Below are 22,600 nucleotides of genomic sequence, written 5' to 3' on the forward strand. Positions count from 1 at the left end.
CTGAAAGAAGATGGCCACGCATCATCATCGTCATGTACATCTTTTGACATAACATGAAGATAAGGAGGTGGATTGACTCACGTTGCTCTGTTTTTTGGCGACTTCCATGGCATGCTCAACATCAGGCGGGACGCTCATGTTGTTATACACCGACTTGCCCTTCTCCTTCTCAAACTTGGCTTTGTACACATTCTGTAACAGCAGACGGGGCCGTCAGGATCGGAAAAAGCAGCCCAAACTTGGCAAGACGACTAAGAAAAAAAAGGTACCTTGCTGACGAGCTTGTTGATCTCCTTGCTGTGGACGGTGTCGCGGGTCTCCGGCAGGGTGGTGAACGAGCCAGACTGCATTTGCTTCTTGCTGGCCTCCTTGTATTTGGTCTGTGTAGGAACACCGTGGGTGTTAAAGGGGAAGCGGTTGTAGAAACATTGATTTTCTTCCGAGAAGATCTTACCTCGGATGCAAGGGTGCGCACAGCCTGTGAGTGGAGGATTTGAGGCGTGTCTGCGACGGGCAAGTAGTGGCCCTTTGCCTTCTCATACTTCTCCTTGTATTTCACCTGAAGGACAAAGCAGCAGCATCTTTATTTGAACCTAATAGAAGCATTAAGGAATCATTGTGACGCATATTTAAATATATATTTGTTATATGTTGTGGATATCATATTTCATATATCATATATACTGGTTATATGTTCATATAACAAGTTTGTTATTGTTGTTTTTCAATAATGTTCATAACATTGTTGTTCATATTTAAGGTCATCTATTTATTCTCCACATTATTATTATTTATTATTATACGGGAGCCAGGCAACGACATCTATCTATCTATCTATCTATCCATCTATCCATCTATCCATCTATCCATCTACCCATCTACCCATCTACCCATCTACCCATCTATCCATTAACTTTGGGTTTCATTTTGTGCAGTGGTAGACGCGCCATTGTTCACATCATTGTTCATCTTAGAGCACCTTGCTGGTTTCTCTTTGTTTGTTTTGGTTTAGTCTGGTTTCTCCTGCCGTGCTCATTGGTTTTTCTGGTTTCATTCTTTTTGGTACCTTGACCCCAGGCTCACACCGAATCCGTTGCGGCAGCATGGCACAACGGAAAGAATCTAACTTGTTTTTCAGACACCGGAGCACTCTCTGGTGAAGCTGTGGTCAGCAAACGGGACTGGATCAGGAGCCGCAATGGATTCAGTGCGAGCCCGGGATGATGGGTGGAGCTACCGTGTTTGTGTGGAAATGGCTTCAAACGGTCACTGGTGATAAGGTAAAACTCACCTCACTGGCCATTACGGCGTTCTTCAGGGCGAGGACAGTAAGCTTGTCGTCAACGACCGGTATCACACAGCCCTTCATGTTCTCCTTGTCGTACTTGTACTCGACCTGTAGGTTGGACGTTAGCGTTGAAACTTTTGCACGTGATCAGCGGACAAATAAATGAATGCACCAACTCACGTCGCTCTGCTGCAGGGTGCTTCTGGCGGCATTGACAAAGTCCGGCCTGTCAGCCGTCCACATCCACTTGTTCTTGGTGGCTTCGTATTTCTTCTTGTAATCCAGCTACAAAATATCCGTCCTTAGGCATCTGCTTCTTCTTTCCGAGGTATTGTGTTTGTGGGGAACAAAGTCACTTACGTTGCTGATGTTCTTGTAAGCTTCCTTGGCGGCGCGGATGGAGTGAGCCTCCGGGTCCATGTTGATCTGGGCCTTGCTCCTCTCGTAGACCTCTCTATACTTCAGCTGCAGGGATACCACGGCACACGTGAACGCACTGCTTTGATTCAAGGTGTCTTCGAGTTGAGGTCACCTACATCGCTGGTGATCTCCTTGACCCTCTTCTTGTGCTGCTGGTCCGGGGTGTCATACGGCAGCGTGTATCCCTTCGCCTTGGTCTTGTTGTACTCCATCTTGTAAACAATCTGCGGAGCAACCGTCGTGGCTTTGTCGGGGATGCAAAAACTTGATACTAAATTGATACTGCGTCGTTAAAGAAAACATACATCACCGATCTTCTTGCTGCGTTTATGCGTTTCATACACAGGAGTCTCCAGGATGGAGGTGAACTTGTCCTTGGCACGCTCGTACTGCTCCCTGTAACGCCACTGGAGTACCACACGCACCAAGTCAGTCTCACATTGACCGCTAGCCGGGACTTGCAGTTGCTAACGGCATGCCGTGCTTCACAGTAAAGACATGCTGTCCAGGAGAATCGTGTATCAGGTAGCAGTATAAAGGTATCGTTATACTGGTATCAAACTGGACAGTGCGTGCAGGGTTATGAACATGCGTTAGACAACATGCATGATAACAACGAAGGCAGGTGAAGAGTGATGGCGAGTTACCGAATACAGGGGCTCTCACATATTGACACATGCAATGTCTTCCGTGCTGGAGGACAAAGACTCCCGGGAAGCTGCTGTAATGCCTTCTATGCATCAACTATCTAAGAAGCACTGAATGAGATGATGGAGGGATTAGCATATTATGGTATGTCTGCTATGAGCTTCATTTGGCTGCATGGATGGGAGCAGATGGGATGAGGGCCTGTCCAGAAACAGCAATGGCCACTCCACTGGTCTGTTGGTGGACAGGGATGAGCGTTATGGTGGAGCTACTCCGTAGCTGTTTACCTTACTACCCATAACGGTCTGGAAAAGTGCCGTGAGGATGTCGGGCCGGTGTAGCTCGTTGCAGCCACTCTTGAGCAGATCCTTTGCCTTTGATTTATACCATTTCTGTCACAATCACACACACAGCATGCTCGTTAAAAACACACCGAGACAGTCGTGACACTCGGAAACCGGAGGAATATTCTCAGGATCTGAGTGTGGCGAATGAGCTTGCCCTCAGAGAAGCTTCCAAAAATGCTTTGTCTTCTCACTTGTCACTCAAGATAACTCAGCAGTCATGACTTGAGTGCCGTGGATGACCTGTTATGGTCAAAGATGTCATGATACTCCATGCGGACAACAACCACCAGCAGGTCTGTGGATGACCTCATGCAGCGGACTATGCAGGCTGGTGGTACCATGTGACCAGGACCTTTACCTGGCTCATCTTGTTGTTTTCCCTGGCCAGTTGGTACCTAGGATCATCTGTGGTTATGGTGAACCGATCCTTGTTCTTCTCATAACTAGCTCTGTAGGCCCGCTGCTCAGAACGTCAGAAGGTCGTTAAAGACACAAGTTGAAAAACACTGGCGATGACGCGCAGTTGTTAAAGAGACTCTTTGAGAGAAAACACTTGAAAATCCCGTAACACTTGAAGCAACAGGAAGGGAAACGTGATTCATTTATCCTTTACCTTGGAGCTGAACGTCCAGTATCATTACACAACTTCTTGTATCAGCACCCGCTTACCTCATTGATGAGGGTGGAGGCGTTCTTGGCGGCGTGGAAGAAAGGAGTGTCACAGGTGTACTTGAAGTTTCCTCTGTTTTTCTCAAATGAGGTTTTGTACAGTCTCTGTAGACAAAAAATGCAAATATCGTCATAAAACAACATCATAAAATCCTAAAAAAGAAGCAGCGGCTGACCTCACTGTACAGCGCCTTATTCTTCTCAGCCCGCAACAACTCGGGCGTGTCCCACACATAGCAGCCGATTCCTTTCAGCCAGTCCAGGTCCTCCTTGTACTTCACCTGAAACACACACACACGTGACTTTGAACCGTCATGGTGCGGCAACGCCAGGATGGGTATTGTCCAAACTCACAGTGCTGACGTTGTCGTTGACTATTCTGCTGAAGAAGAACTCGGGGCGGTCTGGGATGGACTTCCATGTTCCCAGAGAGCTGATATACTTTTCCCTGTACTTGACCTGTCATGGAAATTGTCGTTATTGTCGTCTTTCTTGTCAACGTAGAACGATAAATGATGTTTGAGCTGACATTGCTGATGTCGTCTGTGACTCTGCGATGGTAGGTGATGTCCAGGGCGTCCTTGACGGTGCGGTAGTGTCCTTTGGAAAGCTCAAAGGTCTCTTTGTATCGCAACTGCGGAAAGTACACATGGTTACCGGATGGATGTGCTTCATAGCGTTTTAGCTGAGCTTCGCCGTGGAGACTCACGTCACTGGACTGAAGGTAGGACTTCTTAGAGCGGATCAGGAGGGGTGTGTCGGCGATGGCGGTGTAGCGGTGCTTCATCTTCTCATATTGTTCTCTGTACTTGTTCTACAGAAGCGGACAATAATGGGTGATTATTTGGAAGCTAAGATGCGCCCAAGTAAAGATGGGCGGGGCTTACGTCACTGTAGACCACTTTCATCTTCCTCGCGTGACCCATGTTTGGCGTTTCGACTTCGAGGGTGAAGTGGGGTCGTTCTTTAGCGGCGAGGTCGGTGTACAGGTACTGTGGAGAAAGAGATCATCACTGTCAGATGGGGAACGGAGGAAGCTCAACGTTAGACTGAGGAACCAAAACGTACGTGGTTAGTCAGCTGCTGGGCCCATTTAGCTCTCTTGATGTCCACCGAGTCGGAGGTGGTGGTGACCTTCGCCATGTCCTCTTTGCTCTGAGCTTTGTAGATCAGCTGAAAGCAGAAAACCAAGGAAAAGTCCGGAATTGCCTCAAAGTTTTTCAAATCATAACAGAGCCAGACTCACCGTGCTCAAGTGGCTCTTGAGCTCGCTGACACGTTTGTACTCGGGAGTGTCCAGGACCACGGAGAAGTTGGGGAGGTTCTTCTTGGCCTCCACCGGGTAGTCAACCTGTGAAAAACCCAAGACAGACCCCACAAATGACTGTCCGTGCTTCCCGCAAGACTGCAAAGTACGTTTAGTGTGTTTAAAGATAATGTACACATTGTTGTGCATCTAATATCTCAGGAGTTGTCACTGGAGTACCCAGCATACTTTGTGGGCACCATGTAAAGAACACTTACTAACATTACGTGTTTGTTGTTAGCACGTACTCGTTGTTAGCTACTCACAATAATAAATAATAATAAAAATAATAATAAAAATAACATTGCACACAGACCCGAGTCTAATGTGTCTATGAGCGAGCCGCCTTAAACAAATTGGGGGAACCCTGAATGCGATACGCGCGCAGTGAGAGGAAGGACACGTACCCTGAACTTTGTGACGTTGCGGATGCGGACCATCTCTGGGGTGTCATACAGGAAACAGCCGATGCCTCTCAGCCACGTCAGGTCTTCTTTGTATTTCAGCTGCCGACACACGGTCACTTTCAGGAGCATGACGGACAAAGTGATGTTTCTGAAGCTCTGCAGCCTTTTCGTCCTCCTACCTCGCTGGTGATGTCATTGACGTGGTAGCAGTGCAACAGCTGCGGCGTCATGGGCATGGAGATCAGCTGGCCTTTGCTGTTGTTGTATTTCTCTTTGTACCACAACTGCGAAAAAAAGATGGCAGCAACAGAAAGATGTACAGCGGAAATTCACGAGGGAAATGGTGACGCAGGCGGGCGTACGTCACTGAGATGCTCCTGGTTCATCTTGACTTGTTTGATGTCGGGAGTGTCGTAGGTTGTGTGGATCTTGTCCTTTTGCCTGTGATAGTCCTCGCGATACAGACGCTAGCGAGAGAAGGCGTGTCAAAAATAAGAACGCTAACGAGAGCGGCGGCGCGTCATCTCACCTCGTTTGAGATTTTGTTGGCCTTCCTGCAGTTGACAAAGTTGACGCCCTCCGGGTGAAGGGTGTAACACTTGGCCTTCATCATCTCGTAGGCCTCCTTGTACTTCACCTGCACAGGAAGACGGTGGCATCAGAAAGACGCGACCGCTGCCTGGTTTCGGGGGGATGGACTGATACTTACGTTGCTGCTCACAAAGGTGTTGTGCTTAACCTGCTTGATGAGTGGCGTGTCGTGGGGCAAGCTGTAGCTGGTGGCCATTGAGTTTTTGTTGGCCTCCTTGTACCAGTTCTGGAAGAAGCCAGGAGAAACAGGTGAACACATTCAGCTTTAAGTCCGCCTTTCCTGGCGTTCTTCCGCCTATGACTCAAGCCAACCCTGTCCTCTAGCCTTCTGGAATAGGTTCCTGCCTTGATGAGTCTACGTCACTCTAACCCTCACCTGTCTGTTAGTCTAGATTAGAACACAAAAGCCTCGTCTTACATCACTTTGAATGTGGTTGGCCAGGCGGGCCCTTTCCATGTCCACAGTGACCGCAGGAGCGGTGTTGGTTCCTTTCACGTTGGCGTTGTAATCGGAGCGATAGTGCAGCTGGGAAAAAGAGCAGATGACATGTAAGCACGGGTATCGATCACGACGATCAAGACGGTGCGACAGCAGCATGACAGGCGCTTACATCGCTCAGGTTTATTGCATTCTGCTTGGATGTCTCATACACTGGCGTGTCCGTCACCACGGAGTAGTCCTTGAAAGCCTCGATGCCTTTGGCTCTGTACTTGTACTGGAATGAAAATAAGACGACACCATCGGGGTATCAAGATGGCGTCGAGGAAGCGGAAGCTACAAATACGTCAATTCTTCAGGAAGACAAACTTCGCTCTGAATATCGCCAGCATTCTTGACACGCAGGATCTCTGGGGTGTCCCAGGCGTAGCAGCCAATTCCCTTCAGCCAGTTCAGGTCGTCTTTGTAGAAGATCTGCAGAAAAAAAAAAAACACAAATTAATATTATGGCTGTCAAATGATACCAATTACTTAATCAGATTAATCACAGTTGTGATTAATCATCATTTGGAGTTTTGGAGTCACCTATTTCTACTGGAACTGAAAAAAGATAAATGGCTTTATCTCCCTCTCTCTCTCTCTCCCTCTCTCATTTTCTATCTCTCTCTCCCTCTATCCCCCCTCCCTCACTCTCTCTTCCTCTCTCCACCTCTTTGTCTCCCTCTCGCTCCCTCTCTCTCTCCATCTCTCCCTCTCTTCTTCTCTCTACCTCTCTCTCTCGCTCTCTCTCCATCTCTCCCTCCCGCCGTCTCTCTTCCTCTCGCCCTCCCTCTCCGGAAAAACGTAAAACGCAGAGCACACGTCTGAAAATGTTTGCTAGGGCTGTCAAAAATAACACGCGAATGGAGGTAATTAATTATTAATTAAAGTGATTACTTATTAATTAATTATTGCATGAATTAAAATACAACTCTTATGTAGTTTAATTGGCACATGCGCATCATGGCAAGCCACACCTCTCTGCAATGACGGCAGGCGGACGCTTCCACATTCTCCAGCTGCATTCACGGACACTCCGAATATCACAACTACATCTTCATTATGCGTGTATATGTGGTTGAAATAAACAGAAAGAGTAGGGATGTCCTGATCCAATATTGATATTGGATAACGGACCAAAATCAGCAGGAAAGTACAATATGTTTATTTAAAAATGGAGAAATTGGAGTGTCCCTGAAAGCACCACGCTGATGGCGAGTGAGAGACGTGTTTTGTGGGCGGGGTTAGAATTTGCCATCATAACAGACACGCGTGGCCTGCCATGATGCCCAATACAGTTCCATCTGGTCGAAGAACGCTACTCACGTCACTGAGCTGCTCGTTGACTTTACGGGCTTGAACGTACATCTGCATGTCAGGAAGACACATCCACTGGTGCAGATACTTGCGGTAGTGGATTCCACTAATGGTGGTCTGGGTGTTGCGAGCCGACAGGATCTCCAGCATGTCTGGAGGAATATGGTTCTTGGCCTTGGACTTCTCATAGCTCTCTTTGTACAGGCGCTGAAAAGACAGACGACATGTGGTTCTTTTGTGCTATCCACATTTCTGAGGCCTGTGAACGCATCGGTCTTACATCCAGGACCAGTTTTCCCGCCTTGACGCAGCGAGCGGTGGCAGGGTCGTCCTCGAGTGACTTGGGAAGACTGTAGAGCGACTTGAACTTCTCATAATCCTCCTTGTACTTCACCTGAATAGCAGAGAAAAAAATGCTATCCAACCGTGTCCATCAGGGGGAGAAAACATCTGCATGACGAGTGTGGAACTCACGCCGCTGAGAATGATCTTCTGGCTTTTGGCGTGTTGCATGGTATGCGAGTCGTGCGGAATCTGGTAGCTCTTGGCTTTGATTTTATCCCAGGCGCCGGTGTAGTTTTTCTGAGAATCCAGAATGTTAGTTGAATGAGGTGAAGCACCGGCGAAAGATGACCTGACTTACGTTACTGAAGAACTGTTTGAAGTTGTGGCATCTGGCGTAGTCGTAGGTGTCCAGCACGGTGGTGTACAGGTGCTTCTCCTTGTGGTAGGCCTCCCTGTAGTTCAGCTGTTAATGACAACATTGACACTTTGTGCTAACGTTTTGGCTGGAGAACATTGTTGGAAAGTGCAGCTAGCTTCCTTACGTCGCTGGCCCATGTGTGGCCCAGGACGGCCGTCATGTAGACCGGCGTGTCTGTCACAATGGAGTAATTGTTGAATTCCTTCTTGGCCTCATCTCTGTATTTCAGCTAAAAGGCAAAATCAGGAAACGTGTTTTATTTGTGTTGGTTCTGCGTAACGGATCATGGGCATGATGGAACGTACGTCACTCTGCAGCTCGTAGGACTTCTTGGCGCGAAGGATCTCTGGTGTGTCCCAAACGTAGCAACCAATACCCTTCATCCATGTCAGATCTTCCTTGTAAAACACCTAGGAGATGTAAAAAAAGTTAGTCCAGTTTTAAATATTTTAAATATTTTTTAAATTGTGCAATAAATATTTTACAATAAAAATAATATTTGCAACAATGAATCATGGCCCACCTGCAGTACCACCACGGCCCACCAGCGGGTCGCGGCCCACACTTTGGGAATCACTGGTCTACATAATTCTGAAATATTGCAAAAGTAGAACAGGGCCCTTTTCAGGACTTACATCGCTCAGAATCTCGTTGGTCTTGCGGGCGCGGATGGCGTCCTCCTGTTCGGGATGGCAGGTCCACTGGTGCAGGTAGGTGCGGTAGAGAACGTCGCTCAGCATGTCCTGGCAACGCTTGGCCACCTTGTTGGCAATGACGTCGGATGGGATGTGGGTCTTGGTCTTGGTCGTGTGGTAGTCCTTCTGGTAAAGCCTCTGTAACAAAACCGCAGTGTCTGAGGTTACTGATTCTTTCGACTCTTTTAAGGGAGCCGGTTCTTTTTGTTCGGTTCCCCAAAAAGAGCCTCATGCTCTTTTGGCTCCTCAGATTTCTTTGTTGCCTAACTTGATTTCTGACCAAAATATGTGTAAAATTGATTTCTAATGTAAAAATACAATTATATCAAATATATCAAACATCAACAAAACACTACACTATGACTAGTGACATATGACTTGTGCAAAACTAATGGGAAATCCAACATCCAAGTCATAGTCTTTCATGAACATTGGCATTGAACAACACAAAGTGCCTCCGTTTTTGTTTCCTGCTGCTCATTTTCCTCACTTTTCCAGTTTGTGTGTGAGTGGCCGATATGAGGAATTATGACATCATACCGATAAATCCGCTAAAATAAAAAAAATAGCTCCGATAGGTAATAAAAAAAAAAGGCAAGATTACACGTACTGTGCCGTAGGTGGGTTAGCATGAGCAAATCAAACACTCCTTTTCTGTCACGTGCTGCAAATGGCCTGTCATAACTTCGCCTGAACTCACTTGTAAACAAAGATGGCATCAATCGTGTGGGAAGACATTTTACCAAATGCTCTGAGGGAAAAAAAAAAATCTAACTTCAACTGAAACGCCAGCATCGCTACGATGTCCGGGGCTTGTTCCTATAGCTGCAGCTTTTGGAAAAGATGGCGCTGAATGGGAAGGCTACTATTTTTTATGTTTGCATCCCTAATATATACTTAAGATAAATAATGTGATAATGAATGTACACAATCATCTTACCAGGCCCTTGTTTCTCTCCTGATCACCACATCGCATCACCTCCGGGAAGTCCACCAGGGTTCCAGCCATGTAATGACCTTTGCCCTTCTCGTGGGCATCCTTGTACTTGACCTACAGGATGAAAACGACAAAAATCCCAATGCAGGATGTGATGAGTGATGACTTCTTCAAGGAAACAGCATTCAAGTACTCACGTCGCTGGCGATCTCCCTGCCCCGCTTGCCGCTGAGAAGAGGGATGTACTCGTGGTCCAGGTGGTAGCCTGAAGCCTTGGACTTGTCCCATTGGAGCTTGTAGAGTTTCTGCAATCATGTGACGTGTGTACACCGCGCAGGGTTAACATGACGTACGAATGAAGGAAACTGAGTGGTTTCACACCCCCTACCTCACTGATGTTCTTGTTCACCTCCCTGCTGTGGGCCAGCTGAGGAGTGTCGTCTGAACCGATGTACTGACCCTTCTCAGCATTGAAGGTCTCCTTGTACTTCAGCTGTGGAAGGATGTCGTAATGTGTCAATATCCTTCTTGCCCTTCGAGTGCTCCGTTAAGAGTTTATACGTACATCGCTGAGGTTGGCGGCGTTTATCTTTGCCAAGACAATTTCAGGCCGGTCGACGACCAGGGTGAAATTTCCAAAGCCCTCAATGGCGTTCTTCTTGTAGAGCCTCTGTAAGAAACACAACATCATCAGGATGGGAGAGAACCTACTTACAGCGAGTAGGATGACTCGTAGAAGCGGTGCAGAACTTACATCGTTGAGAATTTCTTGCGCTTTCTTGACCTTGACGTGGTCCACAGAGTCGGCTGCCACCCATCCGCAGCCTCGAATCCATTCCATATCTGCCTTGTAGACAAACTACAAACACAAAAACATTTAGAAGATTTGACTTTTTTTTCTCTCATCAACACAGAAGCCAAATTTCCTCACATCGCTCTGAAGATCGTAGGCTTTCCTGGCCTGGATGACGTCATTCTGGTCTGGCAGGCAAGTCCACTGGTGCAGGCGGGTCCTGTAGTTGTCATCGTTGACTTGCTGCTGGCATTTCTTGGCCAGCTCAAACTGCAGCATGTCCACTGGAAGGTTGAACTTGGTCTTGGACTTGTTGAAGTCCTTCTTGTAGAGGGCGTCGCTGGCGATCTTGGCTGAGTTCAGAGCCAGCATGAGGAGGGGGTCGTCCTGGACGCTGAGAGCGCCGATGTGGTGGCCCACCTGCTTGCGGTATCCCTCCAGGTATTTATGCTGCAGGACAGATGAGAGTCATCTCCGTTTCAATCCAGGACTTTAGCGGTCGGACATTTGAACATCCACTCACGTGGCTTTGTACTTTCGACGTGTTGATGCACTGCTTTATCGACACGGCATTTTCAGGCATGAAGTACCCGGTGGCCTTCATCTTGTCCCAGTCTTTGGAGTAAAGTTGCTGCAAGAATTGGATTTACAAGAAAAAATGTGTTTTATTCCTAATAAATTAGCTTCTTATGCAAAATAATTCCATCTGGTCTTACCGGGTGGACATTTTTCGCCACCTCTCTAGCTGTGGCCATTGTTGGAGTGTCCACCAGCGTGTACTTGGTCTTCTCCTGATGCCAAGCCTCACGGTATTTGGCCTGGAATGACGTTCAAACCGAGTTATCAAACATCTGAAATTGGACCTAAAGAGTCTCCAATTCGGAGACGTGTCTTCCTGACCTCGTTGAGGACATCAGCAGCATTCTTGGCGCACGTCAAGTCGACTCTGTCAGTTGGAACGGAGAATGTCTGTTCGTCCAGCTTGACGCGGTAGCCTCTCTGGAACATAACGACAACCGTAGATACATAAATGTGTCGCTTCTGCAAGTCATTCCCAAGCGTGCTTCGTGGAGAGACAGACTTACATCAGCCAGGATCTTCTGAGCATTCTTCACCTTCAAAACCTCCACAGACTCGTGTGGTATCCAACCACATCCACGTATCCACTCCATGTCGGCTTTGTACACGGCCTGCAGAGGCACAACGGGCTTGCATCATGGCATCAGGAATAACACATTAGAATAGGACCACAAACCTACATCGCTCTGCAGGTCGTATGCCTTTCTAGCCTGGACCACGTCGTTGGAGTCCGGCAGGCAAGTCCAGTTGTGCAAATGTGTTCTGTAGTTGAAGTCGTTGACTTGAATCTGGCATTTCTTGGCCAATTCCAGGTTCAGCATGTCCACTGGCAGGTTGAACTTGGTCTTGGACTTGTTGAAGTCCTTCTTGTAGAGGGCGTCGCTGGCGATCTTGGCTGAGTTCAGGGCCAGCATGATCAGAGGGTCGTCTTGCACGCTGCGGGCGCCAATGTGGTGGCCGACCTGCTTGCGGTATCCTGCTTTGTACTTGTACTAAAAATGATGATAAATAAGTGAAGTTTCACGCAGGACAAATTACTTTAACCCTCATCTTTTCCTTACGTCGCTAATGATATCTCTGGAAGCTTTGGCCTTGAGCACCGAGATGGCGTCCTCCTTGATATGGTAGCCTTTGGCCTTCTGATCGTCCCAAGACTTTGTGTATAGTTTCTGCCAGAACAAGCAGGAATGGTCAAAAAGAGTCCCAGCAATGTAATTGTTCCAAAAATGCATGAACTTACATTGCTGATGTTGACGGAATTAACCTTGGACAGCTCAAGACCGGGAGTATCAGCTGGAAGCAAAAAGGATGTCTTTTCATTCTCCCAGACTTCCCTGTATTTTCTCTGTGGAAATGAAAAAAAACAGCATTTATTTTGTCCCCTAAAAGCTTTTAAGCTGGCTTTTAGATATCACACACATGGAAATTAAATATCGGTCTATAATAGTGCAAAAATAACAATGCTAAATTAATAAGTGACTTTAAGTGACTTTGTGAAATAAGTGAAATTGATAAGTAAGGTAAGTGACTCACATCACTGAGGTTGTCTGCATTTTGCTTGGACAGGACGATGGCCGGCAGGTCAACCACGCTGGTGAACTTGACCGTGCTGGGCGGTTGGCGGTAGAGTCTCTCGTTGAGAATCTCCTGTGCCTTTCTAGCTTTGACAACGTCCACGGAATCCTGAGGCGACCAGCCGCATCCCTTCAGCCACTCCAGGTCGGCTTTGTATACAGCCTGCGAGACACAGATTCCGCCTCAGCTGCTGCACCGAGCTCACTTTCACATCGACGTCACTGTAATCCCTCGCCAGGTTGCGCTTAGACTTTGGTGGCTATTATTTTTGTTATTTTGTCTTGTAATGTCGACTATTTTGGGTGTTAACGCAACTATGGATAAATATAGGGGTGTTATTCCATGTCTAGAGGGCTCTGATAATGTTAAAACTGTATTTAGAACATCATAAATCCAAATCATATTTGATTTGGATTAAAAAAGCTAATCTACTTTATGGAAATGAACTTATCATGGTCGGTTCTAGAACCAATTACCGCATTTTCCGGACTATAAGTCGCTCTTTTTTCCATAGGTTGGCTGTTCCTGCGACTTGTCCTCCAGAGCGACTTATAAATGAAAAAACTGTTTCTGTTACATAAACATTGGACACCCTTTCTGTTCATGTTTACATAATAAGCATTATGTTAGCATATCTTACACCTATTCAGCATGTTCTCTATTATTTTATTAATGTTAGAACTTGCCTTCCAAGAGGACCTAATGTCTGTTTTGGTCAAGTAATTTGTAAAATAAATTACCTGCAAAAAATGCGACTTATACTCCAATGCGACTTATGTATGTTTTTTTCTACCCAAGTATGCATTTTTGGCCTTGTGCGACTTATACTCCGGAGTAGTCCAGAAAATACAGTAACTGTGATAAACGAGGGAGTACTCTATCTATTGGCAGCCTTATCAGGGTCAAGCAGAAATAACAGCAAATGTATGTCTGCTTACATCACTCTGGAGGTCGTAGACCTTTCGGGCCTGGACAACATCATTGGAGTCGGGCAGACAAGTCCACTGGTGCAGGTGGGTCCTGTAGTTGAAGTCGTTGACCTGCTTCTGGCATTTCTTGGCCAGCTCCAGGGTCAGCATGTCAACGGGCAGGTTGAACTTGGTCTTGGTCTTGTTGAAGTCCTTCTTGTAGATGTTGTCGCTTGAGATCCTGGCGGCGTGAGCGGCCAGTAAAATCAGCGGGTCGTCATTGACGCTGCGGGCGCCGATGTGGTGACCACACTGACTGCGGAAGCCAGCCTTGTATTTGTACTAGAATTTCAAAGCAGAGACGTTACGGTCACGCGTTTTTTATCCTGATTTAATTCAACAATGGGAACCAAGATGGCACACGATGTGGTTTTCAGACTTACATCACTGACGATGTCTCGAGAGGCCCTGGCTGACAGAACAGAAATTGCATCTTTGGGGAGGTAGTAACCGTTTTTGATAGTGTCCATGTAGCCTTCACGGTAATATTTCTATAGGAAGAAAAACGCCAAGCGATTAAAAACAGGTTTTTGACTGGTAGTGTCATATTTATATTTATATTTATGAAGCAACGCCGCTCTACCAGACTGGTGTTGAGTTTATTCTGCTTGGCCAGGAGGATCTCGGGCGTATCAGGCATGATATGAAGGTTTGTTTTGTCGTTCTCCCACGCAGACACATACGCTTTCTGCAAACATCAGATAGACGGGTTGCTGAGCAGGCGAAACATTCCAATACAATAGAAGAAGAGGGCGTGTATCTGTACCCTGTCCATGGTGTGGGCGTTGGCGAGAGCGAGGGCAAACGGCATGTCGGTCGTCTGGGCCGTGAATTTGAAGTTGCTGGGAGGCTGACGATACTTCCTCTCACTCAGGATCTCTGCCGCTTTCCGGGCTTTCTCCACATCCAGAGAGCCGATGGGGACCCAACCCGATCCCTTGATCCATTCCATGTCTGCTTTGTATACAGCCTACACGGAGGACCGTAGACTTTCCGGTGACACCATTGCTCAGAAGAACACTTACAGCGAAGGACTTATTACTCACATCGCTCTGAAGGTCGTACGCCTTTCTGGCCTGGACCACGTCGTTGGAGTCCGGCAGACAGGTCCAGTTGTGAAGATGAGTTCTATAGTTGAAGTCGTTGACCTGGATCTGGCATTTCTTGGCCAGTTCTAGGTTTAGCATGTCCACTGGCAGGTTGAACTTGGTCTTGGACTTGTTGAAGTCTTTCTTGTAGAGGACGTCGCTGGCGATCTTTCCCGAGTTCAGGGCCAGCATGATGAGAGGATCGTCGTTGATGCTAAGAGCGCCGATGTGGTGGCCGACTTGCTTACGGTATCCGGTCTTGTACTTGTACTGGGTAGAAATTAAGAGTGCAAATCCGAATGGGACTCAAATTGACACCAAATGATTAAATTTCACGTTTCATACATCACTGATGATCTCTCGTCCGTGTTTGGCAGCTACAACAGACACGGCATCAGGCTTCATGTCGTAGCCCTGTCTGAACATGTCCTCCACGGCTTGCTTGTACAGTTTCTGTGAAAGATCGAAGTGGTTAGCTTGATAACAAGATAAAGCCAAATAAAGCCAAACGTACCTTGCTCATGTTGTAAGCGTTTGCTTTGGAGAGGAGCAGCTCAGGCAGGTCAGCGTTTACATGGTTCTTCATTTTCTCCGCCTCCCATGAAGCAATGTAGTTTTTCTGTAATGATGAGTAAGACATGAAGAAAAAGCACCAAATGCGACCAAAAACAGGGTAGCAATGACCGACCTTGTTCATGTTATCGGCATTTGCTTTAGCTAGCAGCATGGGCATGGACGTCATGTCTGTGGTGTATTTCAGACTGTCTGGCTTCTGCTTGTAAAGACGGTCGCTAAGAATGGTCGCGGCATTCTTGGCTTTCAGCACATCCAGCGAGCCAATCGGGACCCATCCTACACCCACAATCTCTTCCAGGTCAGCTTTGTACACAGCCTGATGGGCAAGGTACATCACATAAGAACTCGTAAGAACTTAACAAGGCATAAGAACATACTGATCATCAAGCCACTTACGTCACTCTGAAGATCGTAGGCTTTCCTGGCCTGGACGACATCGTTGGAGTCGGGCAGGCAGGTCCACTGGTGCAGGCGGGTGATGTAGTTGGCGTGGTTGACCTGGATCTGGCATTTCTTGGCCAGTTCAAGGCTCAACATGTCCACTGGCAGGTTGAACTTGGTCTTGGACTTGTTGAAGTCCTTCTTGTAGAGGGCGTCGCTGGCGATCTTAGCGGAGTTCAGGGCCAGCAAGATCAGAGGGTCGTCATGGATGCTGCGAGCGCCGATGTGGTGGCCGACTTGTTGCCGGTATCCTGTCTTGTATTTGTACTGATAGAATCCGCAAAAAGAATCAGTCTCATGCTGACCTTTGGTCCCATTACAGCAGAGCATTGAGTAGTATTTTACATATTGTATATGTTACTTACATCACTGACAATATCCCTGGAGGCCTTGGCACTCTTCACAGCGACTGCGTCTCCCGGGAGGAAGTAGCCCTTCTTGATGGTGGCCTCAAAGCCTTGCCTGTAGAGTTTCTGTAAAAACATCACATATTGAATTCCCCTTGAAGAAATAGAGACAAAAGCTCACTTATTTTGTCCGAATGGTTGCAGTTGATGTAATCATGCCAACCCTGCTCATGTTGATGGCATTCTGCTGAGAAAGGATGATCTCCGGGGTGTCAGGGTTGATGTGCAGCTTGGTCTTATCCCTCTCCCACGCTTCAACGTAGAGACGCTGGAACAAAGCACAAAGTTTCACCGAGTGTCAGATTTGCACGGGAACATCTCCCATGAACTTCCTCTTTATTTCCATGAAGTATACCCTGTTCATTGTCAAAGCATTGTTCTTGGCCAGTTCCATGTTCATGGCATCGGTGGTGCTGGTGAAGGGAATGGAGCTAGGAGGCTGACGGTACTTCTGTTCACTCAAGATCTCCGCGGCCTTCTTGGCCTTCTCCACCTCCAGTGAGCCGATGGGGACCCAGCCGAGACCCTGGAGCCACTTCAAGTCAGCCTTGTAGACGGCCTATGAAAAGCAGGAATGGACCATTTAGGATTAGAGCTGGGAATTTAAGCGTTCCCACAAATAATTCTATACTCACGTCGCTCTGCAGGTCATACGCTTGTCTGGCCTGGACGACGTCGTTGGAGTCGGGCAGGCAAGTCCACTGGTGCAGGCGGGTGATGTAGTTGGCGTGGTTGACCTGGATCTGGTTCTTCTTGGCCAGTTCAAACGCCATCATGTCCACTGGAAGGTTGAACTTGGTCTTGGACTTGTTGAAGTCCTTCTTGTAGAGGGCGTCGCTGGCGATCTTGGCGGAGTTGAGGGCCAGCATGAGGAGAGGGTCGTCCTGGACGCTGAGGGCCCCGATGTGGTGGCCCACCTGCTTGCGGTATCCTGTCTTGTACTTGTACTTGTGGGGGAGAGGGAAGATGCATTCAAAGATGGTGTAGTATTCAACACTGGTCACTTGCTGTCAGTAATGTTACATTGATGATAAAATAGCCACTGTAGGAATCTTGTGTGAGTCTATATTATGTCATATTTTCATCTTATGGTCCCTTATTATGTCTACTATATTGGGTAATGGAGGGTAAAAGTGACAATAGGTGCGTTATTTCCTGTCTAAAGTGCACGAATGACATTAAAAATGCACTTAGAAGGTCGGAAACAGGTTTTCTATGCTGTAATTATAAAATAATTCCATTTATATTACTGATATGGTTGGGCCTAGACCCAATTTACTTATCAAATCAATATAATATCAATCAGTAGTTAAAAAAAATATATTTATACAAATAAACAAAATAAAGATGATAATTGGCAAAGATGATAGAATAAATCAAACTGCTTACATCACTGGCGATGTCCCTGGAGGCCTTTGCTGCGATGATTGAAATGGCATCGTTACGCAGGTCGTAACCCTTCTTCTTGGCATCTTCATTTGCCTGCTTGTATTGTTTCTGTAAGCGGCACAACAAATCCAGGAGCATTAAGAAGATCCCACGTCTGCACGAGTGTCATCTCAAAGCCGAGTTGTTCTCTCACCAAGCTGTAGTTGACGTTGTTGGCTTTTGCAAGAAGCACATCCATGGCGTCAGGCATGACGTGGATATTGGTCTTCTCGTTTTCCCAGGCTTCAATGTAGGCTTTCTGCAATAAGAGCAGTTTGTCACGGTCTGAATACAGAGATGTTAAAATATGGAAGTAATTCTAATAGAATAACGTCATGAATACCTGATTCATGACTTGAGCGTTGGCCTTGGCCAGCGCCATGGGCATGTCCTCGGTCGTGCTCTTGAACTTGTAGTTGCTGGGGTGTTGACGGTACTTTCTCTCACTCAAGATCTCGCCGGCTTTCTTCACCTTCTCCACATCGAGTGAGCCAATCGGCACCCAGCCAATACCCTGAAGCGTCTTCAGCTCCTCTTTGTAAACAACCTGAAAAAACACAATGATTAATGCCCTGTTACCGACAGGAAGGCAACGGGTGCTGGCCACATGATGGAATCGTCTCCTTTGCTTCTTTGGCCGTGACGCAAAACTCAAGAGTGGAGATTTTTAAGTACTCAGACTTTGTGTTTGTGAAATGTAAATATCACGCTCATTGGTCAGGCAACTTTCATGTCTCCTCTCCGCTACTCACCTTGCCCTCCCAGCTGCTGCTAATCACGCCCGTTGTTATAAAAAATATAACATATCACAGAGAACATTCCTACTCACGTCGCTCTGCAGGTCATACGCGTGTCTGGCCTGGACGACGTCGTTGGAGTCGGGCAGGCAGGTCCAGTTGTGCAGGCGGGTGATGTAGTTGGCGTGGTTGACCTGGATCTGGTTCTTCTTTGCCAGTTCGAAGGCCATCATGTCCACTGGCAGATGGAATCTGGTCTTGGACTTGTTGAAGTCCTTCTTGTAGAGGGCGTCGCTGGCGATCTTGGCGGAGTTGAGGGCCAGCATGAGGAGAGGGTCGTCCTGGACGCTGAGGGCCCCGATGTGGTGGCCCACCTGCTTGCGGTATCCTGTCTTGTACTTGTACTGGGAAGAAAAGGGACATTTCCATGACAATTTGGAAGTAGAAGTAAATATTATTACTGATTCTTTGTAATAATTTACATCGCTAGCAATATCCCTGGAAGCCCGAGCCGCAATGATGGAAATGGCATCGTTGCGCAGGTCGTAGCCCTTCTTCTTTGCTTCTTCATTTGCCTGCTTGTACAGTTTCTGTGAACAGAAAAACAGATATGAAGGTATGCATACTTCTGCAGCGCTGGTAAGAACAGGCATACTGGTTCCTTACCAAGCTGTAGTTGACATTGTTGGCTTTAGCCAGAACAACATCCATGGCATCAGGCATGACGTGGATATTTGTCTTCTCATTTTCCCAGGCTTCAGAGTATGCTTTCTGCAAAGAACACCGACCATGCATGTTTAAGTCAAATATAAAAAATATTCATCCTATTTGTGTGTTGACGTTCGGATACCTTGTTCATGACCTGAGCGTTGGCCTTGGCCAGCACCATGGGCATGTCCTCCGTCGTGCTCATGAACTTGTAGATGCTGGGTGGCTGACGGTACTTTTTCTCACTCAGGATCTCACCTGCTTTCTTCACCTTTTCAACATCCAGGGAGCCAATGGGCACCCAGCCGATACCCTGCAGCGTCTTCAGCTCCTCTTTGTAAACAACCTGAACAAGACACAAACGTTCAGTGAAATAACTTTCACCGAGTAAAACAAGTCATAAACATTTGAGGGTTCATACGTCGCTCTGCAGGTCATACGCGTGTCTGGCCTGGACGACGTCGTTGGAGTCGGGCAAGCAAGTCCACTGGTGCAGGCGGGTGATGTAGTTGGCGTGGTTGACCTGGATCTGGTTCTTCTTGGCCAGCTCAAACGCCATCATGTCCACTGGAAGGTTGAACTTGGTCTTGGACTTGTTGAAGTCCTTCTTGTAGAGGGCGTCGCTGGCGATCTTGGCGGAGTTGAGGGCCAGCATGAGGAGAGGGTCGTCCTGGACGCTGAGGGCCCCGATGTGGTGGCCGACCTGCTTGCGGTATCCTGTCTTGTACTTGAACTAAAAATGATTGAATAAAAGTGGTATTGACGTAGCGGGAAACATATGCATGTTCATCTGATCACATGACTCATGGTCTTACATCACTGGCGATGTCCCTGGAAGCTTTGGCTGCGATGATGGAAATGGCATCGTTGCGCAGGTCGTAACCCTTCTTTTTTGCATCTTCATTTGCCTGCTTGTATTGTTTCTGGAAGACAGAAGAAAAATGGCAACCCTTCAATCATTTAGGGAAACCTAGTGGTAGAAGATAAAGTACAGATGTTTGTTTGCAGGACTCACCACACTGTAGTTGACTTTGTTTGCTTTGGCCAGCACAATATCCATGGCATCAGGCATGACATGGATGGTCGTCTTATCTGCCTCCCAGGCTTCAGTGTAGGCTTGCTGCAAATGAGGTTGTTCATGTAAAAAAAAGCTTGTAGTTTTTCCAGGAAAACTCATACCTTGTTCATGACTTGGGCGTTGGCCTTGGCGAGCACCATGGGCATGTCTTCCGTGCTGCTGATGAACCTGTAGTTGCTCGGGTGCTGACGGTACTTTTTCTCGCTCAAGATCTCTCCGGATTTCTTCACCTTCTCCACATCCAGCGACCCAATCGGGACCCAGCCGATACCCTGCAGCATCTTCAGGTCTTCCTTGTAAACGGCCTGAACAAGACAGGAAGGTGAAGAAAACTCTCCGCAGTGTAAATTCCATAATCTTTACTCACGTCGCTCTGCAGGTTGTATGCGTGTCTGGCCTGGACGACGTCATTGGAGTCGGGCAGGCAGGTCCAGTTGTGCAGGCGGGTGATGTAGTTGGCGTGGTTGACCTGGATTTGGTTCTTCTTGGCCAGTTCGAACGCCATCATGTCCACTGGCAGATGGAATCTGGTCTTGGACTTGTTGAAGTCCTTCTTGTAGAGGGCGTCGCTGGCGATCTTGGCGGAGTTGAGAGCCAGCATGAGGAGAGGGTCGTCCTGGATGCTGAGGGCCCCGATGTGGTGGCCGACTTGCTTGCGGTATCCTGTCTTGTACTTGTACTGGGGAGAAAAAAAACAAAACGTTTTGTGATAAACAAGCGAGTGAGAAGGAAAGAATGATAACCGGCATGTGTACTTACATCACTTGCAATAACAGTAGAGGTTTTAGCAGCCTGGACGGGGATAGCATCAGCACCAAGATTATGACCCTTCTTCTTAGAGAGCTCATTTTCCAGTCTGTACAGTTTCTGATGAACACAGGAGCGTAATAGTTTCAGCACAAAATAAATAAGAGTTGCAGTAATAAAGTAACGATGCAGCAGCTGCATCGGTTAGCATGTTTTACCTCGCTGTAGTTTTTCTTATTGTCACGAGCCAAAACAATATCCATTGCGTCAGGCATGATGTGGATCGTTCTCTTGTCGCTGTCCCAGGCTTTGGTGTAAGATTGCTGGAAGCAGACATATTCTTTAGTTGCCAGACACAAGCAGTGCAAATGATTGTGTGTAGACTACCTTATCCATGATCTGGTTGTTGGCAGTGGCCAGGACCAGGTCCATGGACTGCATGTCCTTGGTGAATTTATAGTTACTCGGGTGTTGACGGTACTGTTGCTCACTGAAGATCTTGCCGGCTACTTTTGCTTTCTCAACATCCAATGAGCCGATGGGAACCCATCCCATTCCTCTCATGAAGCTTTGATACTCGCTCTTGTATTGGTTCTGTAGGACAAAGTCAACATATTCCATTCCTATACCGTGCGGTGCAGTACAGTGTCATACGATATTACGGCAATACTCTTACGTCACTAGCAATGAACTGCATGTTACGGGCCAGTTCCAGGTTCATGGCATCAGGCAGGACTGTGTAGTGAGGAATAAGCTTCTTGTAGCCCGCCATCGTCTGAACAGCTGAGGCGTGCTTGGCGTGCGCCACGCTCATCATGTCCACCGGCGAGTGATACTTCAGCTTGGACTTGTGGTAGTCCTTCTTGTAGTTCTTGTCGCTCTGCAGCTTGGCCACCTCCATGTAGTGGACCAGCAGAGGGTCGTCCTGCAGGCTGCGGAAGCCCACGTGGTGACCTCGGGCCTTCTCGTACGCCAGTTTGTACTTGTACTGGAATGTAAAGGAGTCTTTATGAATCCACGGCACCGAGCAGTAAGGTCTGTACTGACTTCATTATGGCCACTCACGTTGCTGGCAATGTTGGTACCGGACTTTGCGGCCACAATGGGGATGGCGTCAGCTCTGAGGTCATAGCCCTTGTTGGCCATTTCCATAATGCCGGATTTGTATAGTTTCTGTGAGAGACAATGACATGATTGCGTGTTTAAGACGCCAGAATTATGTTTCAATTATCGGTTTTACAGAGTCATCTTACATCGCTCATGGTGATGGCGTTGGCCTTGGCCAGGACAATCTCAGGAGCATCTGGCATGACGTGGACTGTCAGTTTGTCCTTCTCCCAAGCGGCAGTGTAAGCTTTCTGTGGATGAAGACCAACAAACCAGATGAGCACTGGAGCTGTGTACTTGTTAACAGTTTTTCATTCTTCCGCACCTTATTCATGATCTGGTTGTTGGCGGTCGCCAGAGCAATGTCCATGGAGTCCATCAGCTTGCTGTACTTGAAGGCGGACGGATGAGTGCGGTACTTGTTCTCGCTGAGAATCTCACTGCCAACCTTTGCGGTTTCCACTGCAAGCGAGCCAATCGGGACCCAGCCCATGCCTCTGACGTAGTTGTTCCATTCTGACTTGTAATCGCACTGGCGAGAGAGACCTCAACGGTGATTGGA

General features: G+C 47.5%; 1 protein-coding gene across 17 annotated transcripts in view; it reads right to left on the reverse strand.

The window, feature by feature from the left end:
- neb (nebulin) overlaps positions 1–22,600 on the reverse strand; it is a 59,075-nt gene that overhangs the window by 16,585 nt on the left and 19,890 nt on the right. For 16 of the 17 annotated variants that reach the window (XM_058081798.1, XM_058081797.1, XM_058081807.1 and 13 more), the window contains 78 exons: positions 22,364–22,570; positions 22,185–22,289; positions 21,997–22,104; positions 21,608–21,919; positions 21,319–21,525; positions 21,150–21,254; positions 20,944–21,051; positions 20,552–20,863; positions 20,286–20,489; positions 20,122–20,226; positions 19,922–20,029; positions 19,528–19,839; positions 19,249–19,452; positions 19,065–19,169; positions 18,881–18,988; positions 18,491–18,802; positions 18,005–18,208; positions 17,816–17,920; positions 17,623–17,730; positions 16,869–17,180; positions 16,589–16,792; positions 16,397–16,501; positions 16,192–16,299; positions 15,782–16,093; positions 15,498–15,701; positions 15,324–15,428; positions 15,155–15,262; positions 14,768–15,079; positions 14,488–14,691; positions 14,305–14,409; positions 14,105–14,212; positions 13,692–14,003; positions 12,712–12,915; positions 12,419–12,523; positions 12,240–12,347; positions 11,859–12,170; positions 11,685–11,789; positions 11,500–11,598; positions 11,316–11,417; positions 11,123–11,230; positions 10,738–11,049; positions 10,561–10,665; positions 10,372–10,476; positions 10,195–10,299; positions 10,004–10,111; positions 9,810–9,920; positions 8,810–9,007; positions 8,480–8,584; positions 8,299–8,403; positions 8,115–8,219; positions 7,946–8,053; positions 7,752–7,865; positions 7,481–7,678; positions 6,485–6,589; positions 6,288–6,392; positions 6,095–6,202; positions 5,795–5,902; positions 5,615–5,722; positions 5,448–5,552; positions 5,265–5,369; positions 5,086–5,184; positions 4,619–4,723; positions 4,441–4,545; positions 4,260–4,364; positions 4,082–4,186; positions 3,902–4,006; positions 3,727–3,831; positions 3,549–3,653; positions 3,373–3,477; positions 2,644–2,748; positions 2,014–2,115; positions 1,825–1,932; positions 1,649–1,753; positions 1,469–1,573; positions 1,292–1,396; positions 455–559; positions 270–380; positions 82–192 (listed from right to left, as the gene is read on the reverse strand). In XM_058081798.1, coding sequence (XP_057937781.1) covers positions 82–192; positions 270–380; positions 455–559; positions 1,292–1,396; positions 1,469–1,573; positions 1,649–1,753; positions 1,825–1,932; positions 2,014–2,115; positions 2,644–2,748; positions 3,373–3,477; positions 3,549–3,653; positions 3,727–3,831; positions 3,902–4,006; positions 4,082–4,186; positions 4,260–4,364; positions 4,441–4,545; positions 4,619–4,723; positions 5,086–5,184; positions 5,265–5,369; positions 5,448–5,552; positions 5,615–5,722; positions 5,795–5,902; positions 6,095–6,202; positions 6,288–6,392; positions 6,485–6,589; positions 7,481–7,678; positions 7,752–7,865; positions 7,946–8,053; positions 8,115–8,219; positions 8,299–8,403; positions 8,480–8,584; positions 8,810–9,007; positions 9,810–9,920; positions 10,004–10,111; positions 10,195–10,299; positions 10,372–10,476; positions 10,561–10,665; positions 10,738–11,049; positions 11,123–11,230; positions 11,316–11,417; positions 11,500–11,598; positions 11,685–11,789; positions 11,859–12,170; positions 12,240–12,347; positions 12,419–12,523; positions 12,712–12,915; positions 13,692–14,003; positions 14,105–14,212; positions 14,305–14,409; positions 14,488–14,691; positions 14,768–15,079; positions 15,155–15,262; positions 15,324–15,428; positions 15,498–15,701; positions 15,782–16,093; positions 16,192–16,299; positions 16,397–16,501; positions 16,589–16,792; positions 16,869–17,180; positions 17,623–17,730; positions 17,816–17,920; positions 18,005–18,208; positions 18,491–18,802; positions 18,881–18,988; positions 19,065–19,169; positions 19,249–19,452; positions 19,528–19,839; positions 19,922–20,029; positions 20,122–20,226; positions 20,286–20,489; positions 20,552–20,863; positions 20,944–21,051; positions 21,150–21,254; positions 21,319–21,525; positions 21,608–21,919; positions 21,997–22,104; positions 22,185–22,289; positions 22,364–22,570 — 11,400 coding nt within the window. Of the gene's footprint in view, positions 1–81; positions 193–269; positions 381–454; positions 560–1,291; positions 1,397–1,468; positions 1,574–1,648; positions 1,754–1,824; positions 1,933–2,013; positions 2,116–2,643; positions 2,749–3,061; positions 3,164–3,372; positions 3,478–3,548; positions 3,654–3,726; positions 3,832–3,901; positions 4,007–4,081; positions 4,187–4,259; positions 4,365–4,440; positions 4,546–4,618; positions 4,724–5,085; positions 5,185–5,264; positions 5,370–5,447; positions 5,553–5,614; positions 5,723–5,794; positions 5,903–6,094; positions 6,203–6,287; positions 6,393–6,484; positions 6,590–7,480; positions 7,679–7,751; positions 7,866–7,945; positions 8,054–8,114; positions 8,220–8,298; positions 8,404–8,479; positions 8,585–8,809; positions 9,008–9,809; positions 9,921–10,003; positions 10,112–10,194; positions 10,300–10,371; positions 10,477–10,560; positions 10,666–10,737; positions 11,050–11,122; positions 11,231–11,315; positions 11,418–11,499; positions 11,599–11,684; positions 11,790–11,858; positions 12,171–12,239; positions 12,348–12,418; positions 12,524–12,711; positions 12,916–13,691; positions 14,004–14,104; positions 14,213–14,304; positions 14,410–14,487; positions 14,692–14,767; positions 15,080–15,154; positions 15,263–15,323; positions 15,429–15,497; positions 15,702–15,781; positions 16,094–16,191; positions 16,300–16,396; positions 16,502–16,588; positions 16,793–16,868; positions 17,181–17,622; positions 17,731–17,815; positions 17,921–18,004; positions 18,209–18,490; positions 18,803–18,880; positions 18,989–19,064; positions 19,170–19,248; positions 19,453–19,527; positions 19,840–19,921; positions 20,030–20,121; positions 20,227–20,285; positions 20,490–20,551; positions 20,864–20,943; positions 21,052–21,149; positions 21,255–21,318; positions 21,526–21,607; positions 21,920–21,996; positions 22,105–22,184; positions 22,290–22,363; positions 22,571–22,600 lie in introns of all 17 variants that reach the window. The other variant, XM_058081796.1, reaches the window with a different exon arrangement.

The sequence above is a fragment of the Doryrhamphus excisus genome, chromosome 9, assembly GCF_030265055.1.
Source record: "Doryrhamphus excisus isolate RoL2022-K1 chromosome 9, RoL_Dexc_1.0, whole genome shotgun sequence".
NCBI lineage: Eukaryota > Metazoa > Chordata > Actinopteri > Syngnathiformes > Syngnathidae > Doryrhamphus > Doryrhamphus excisus.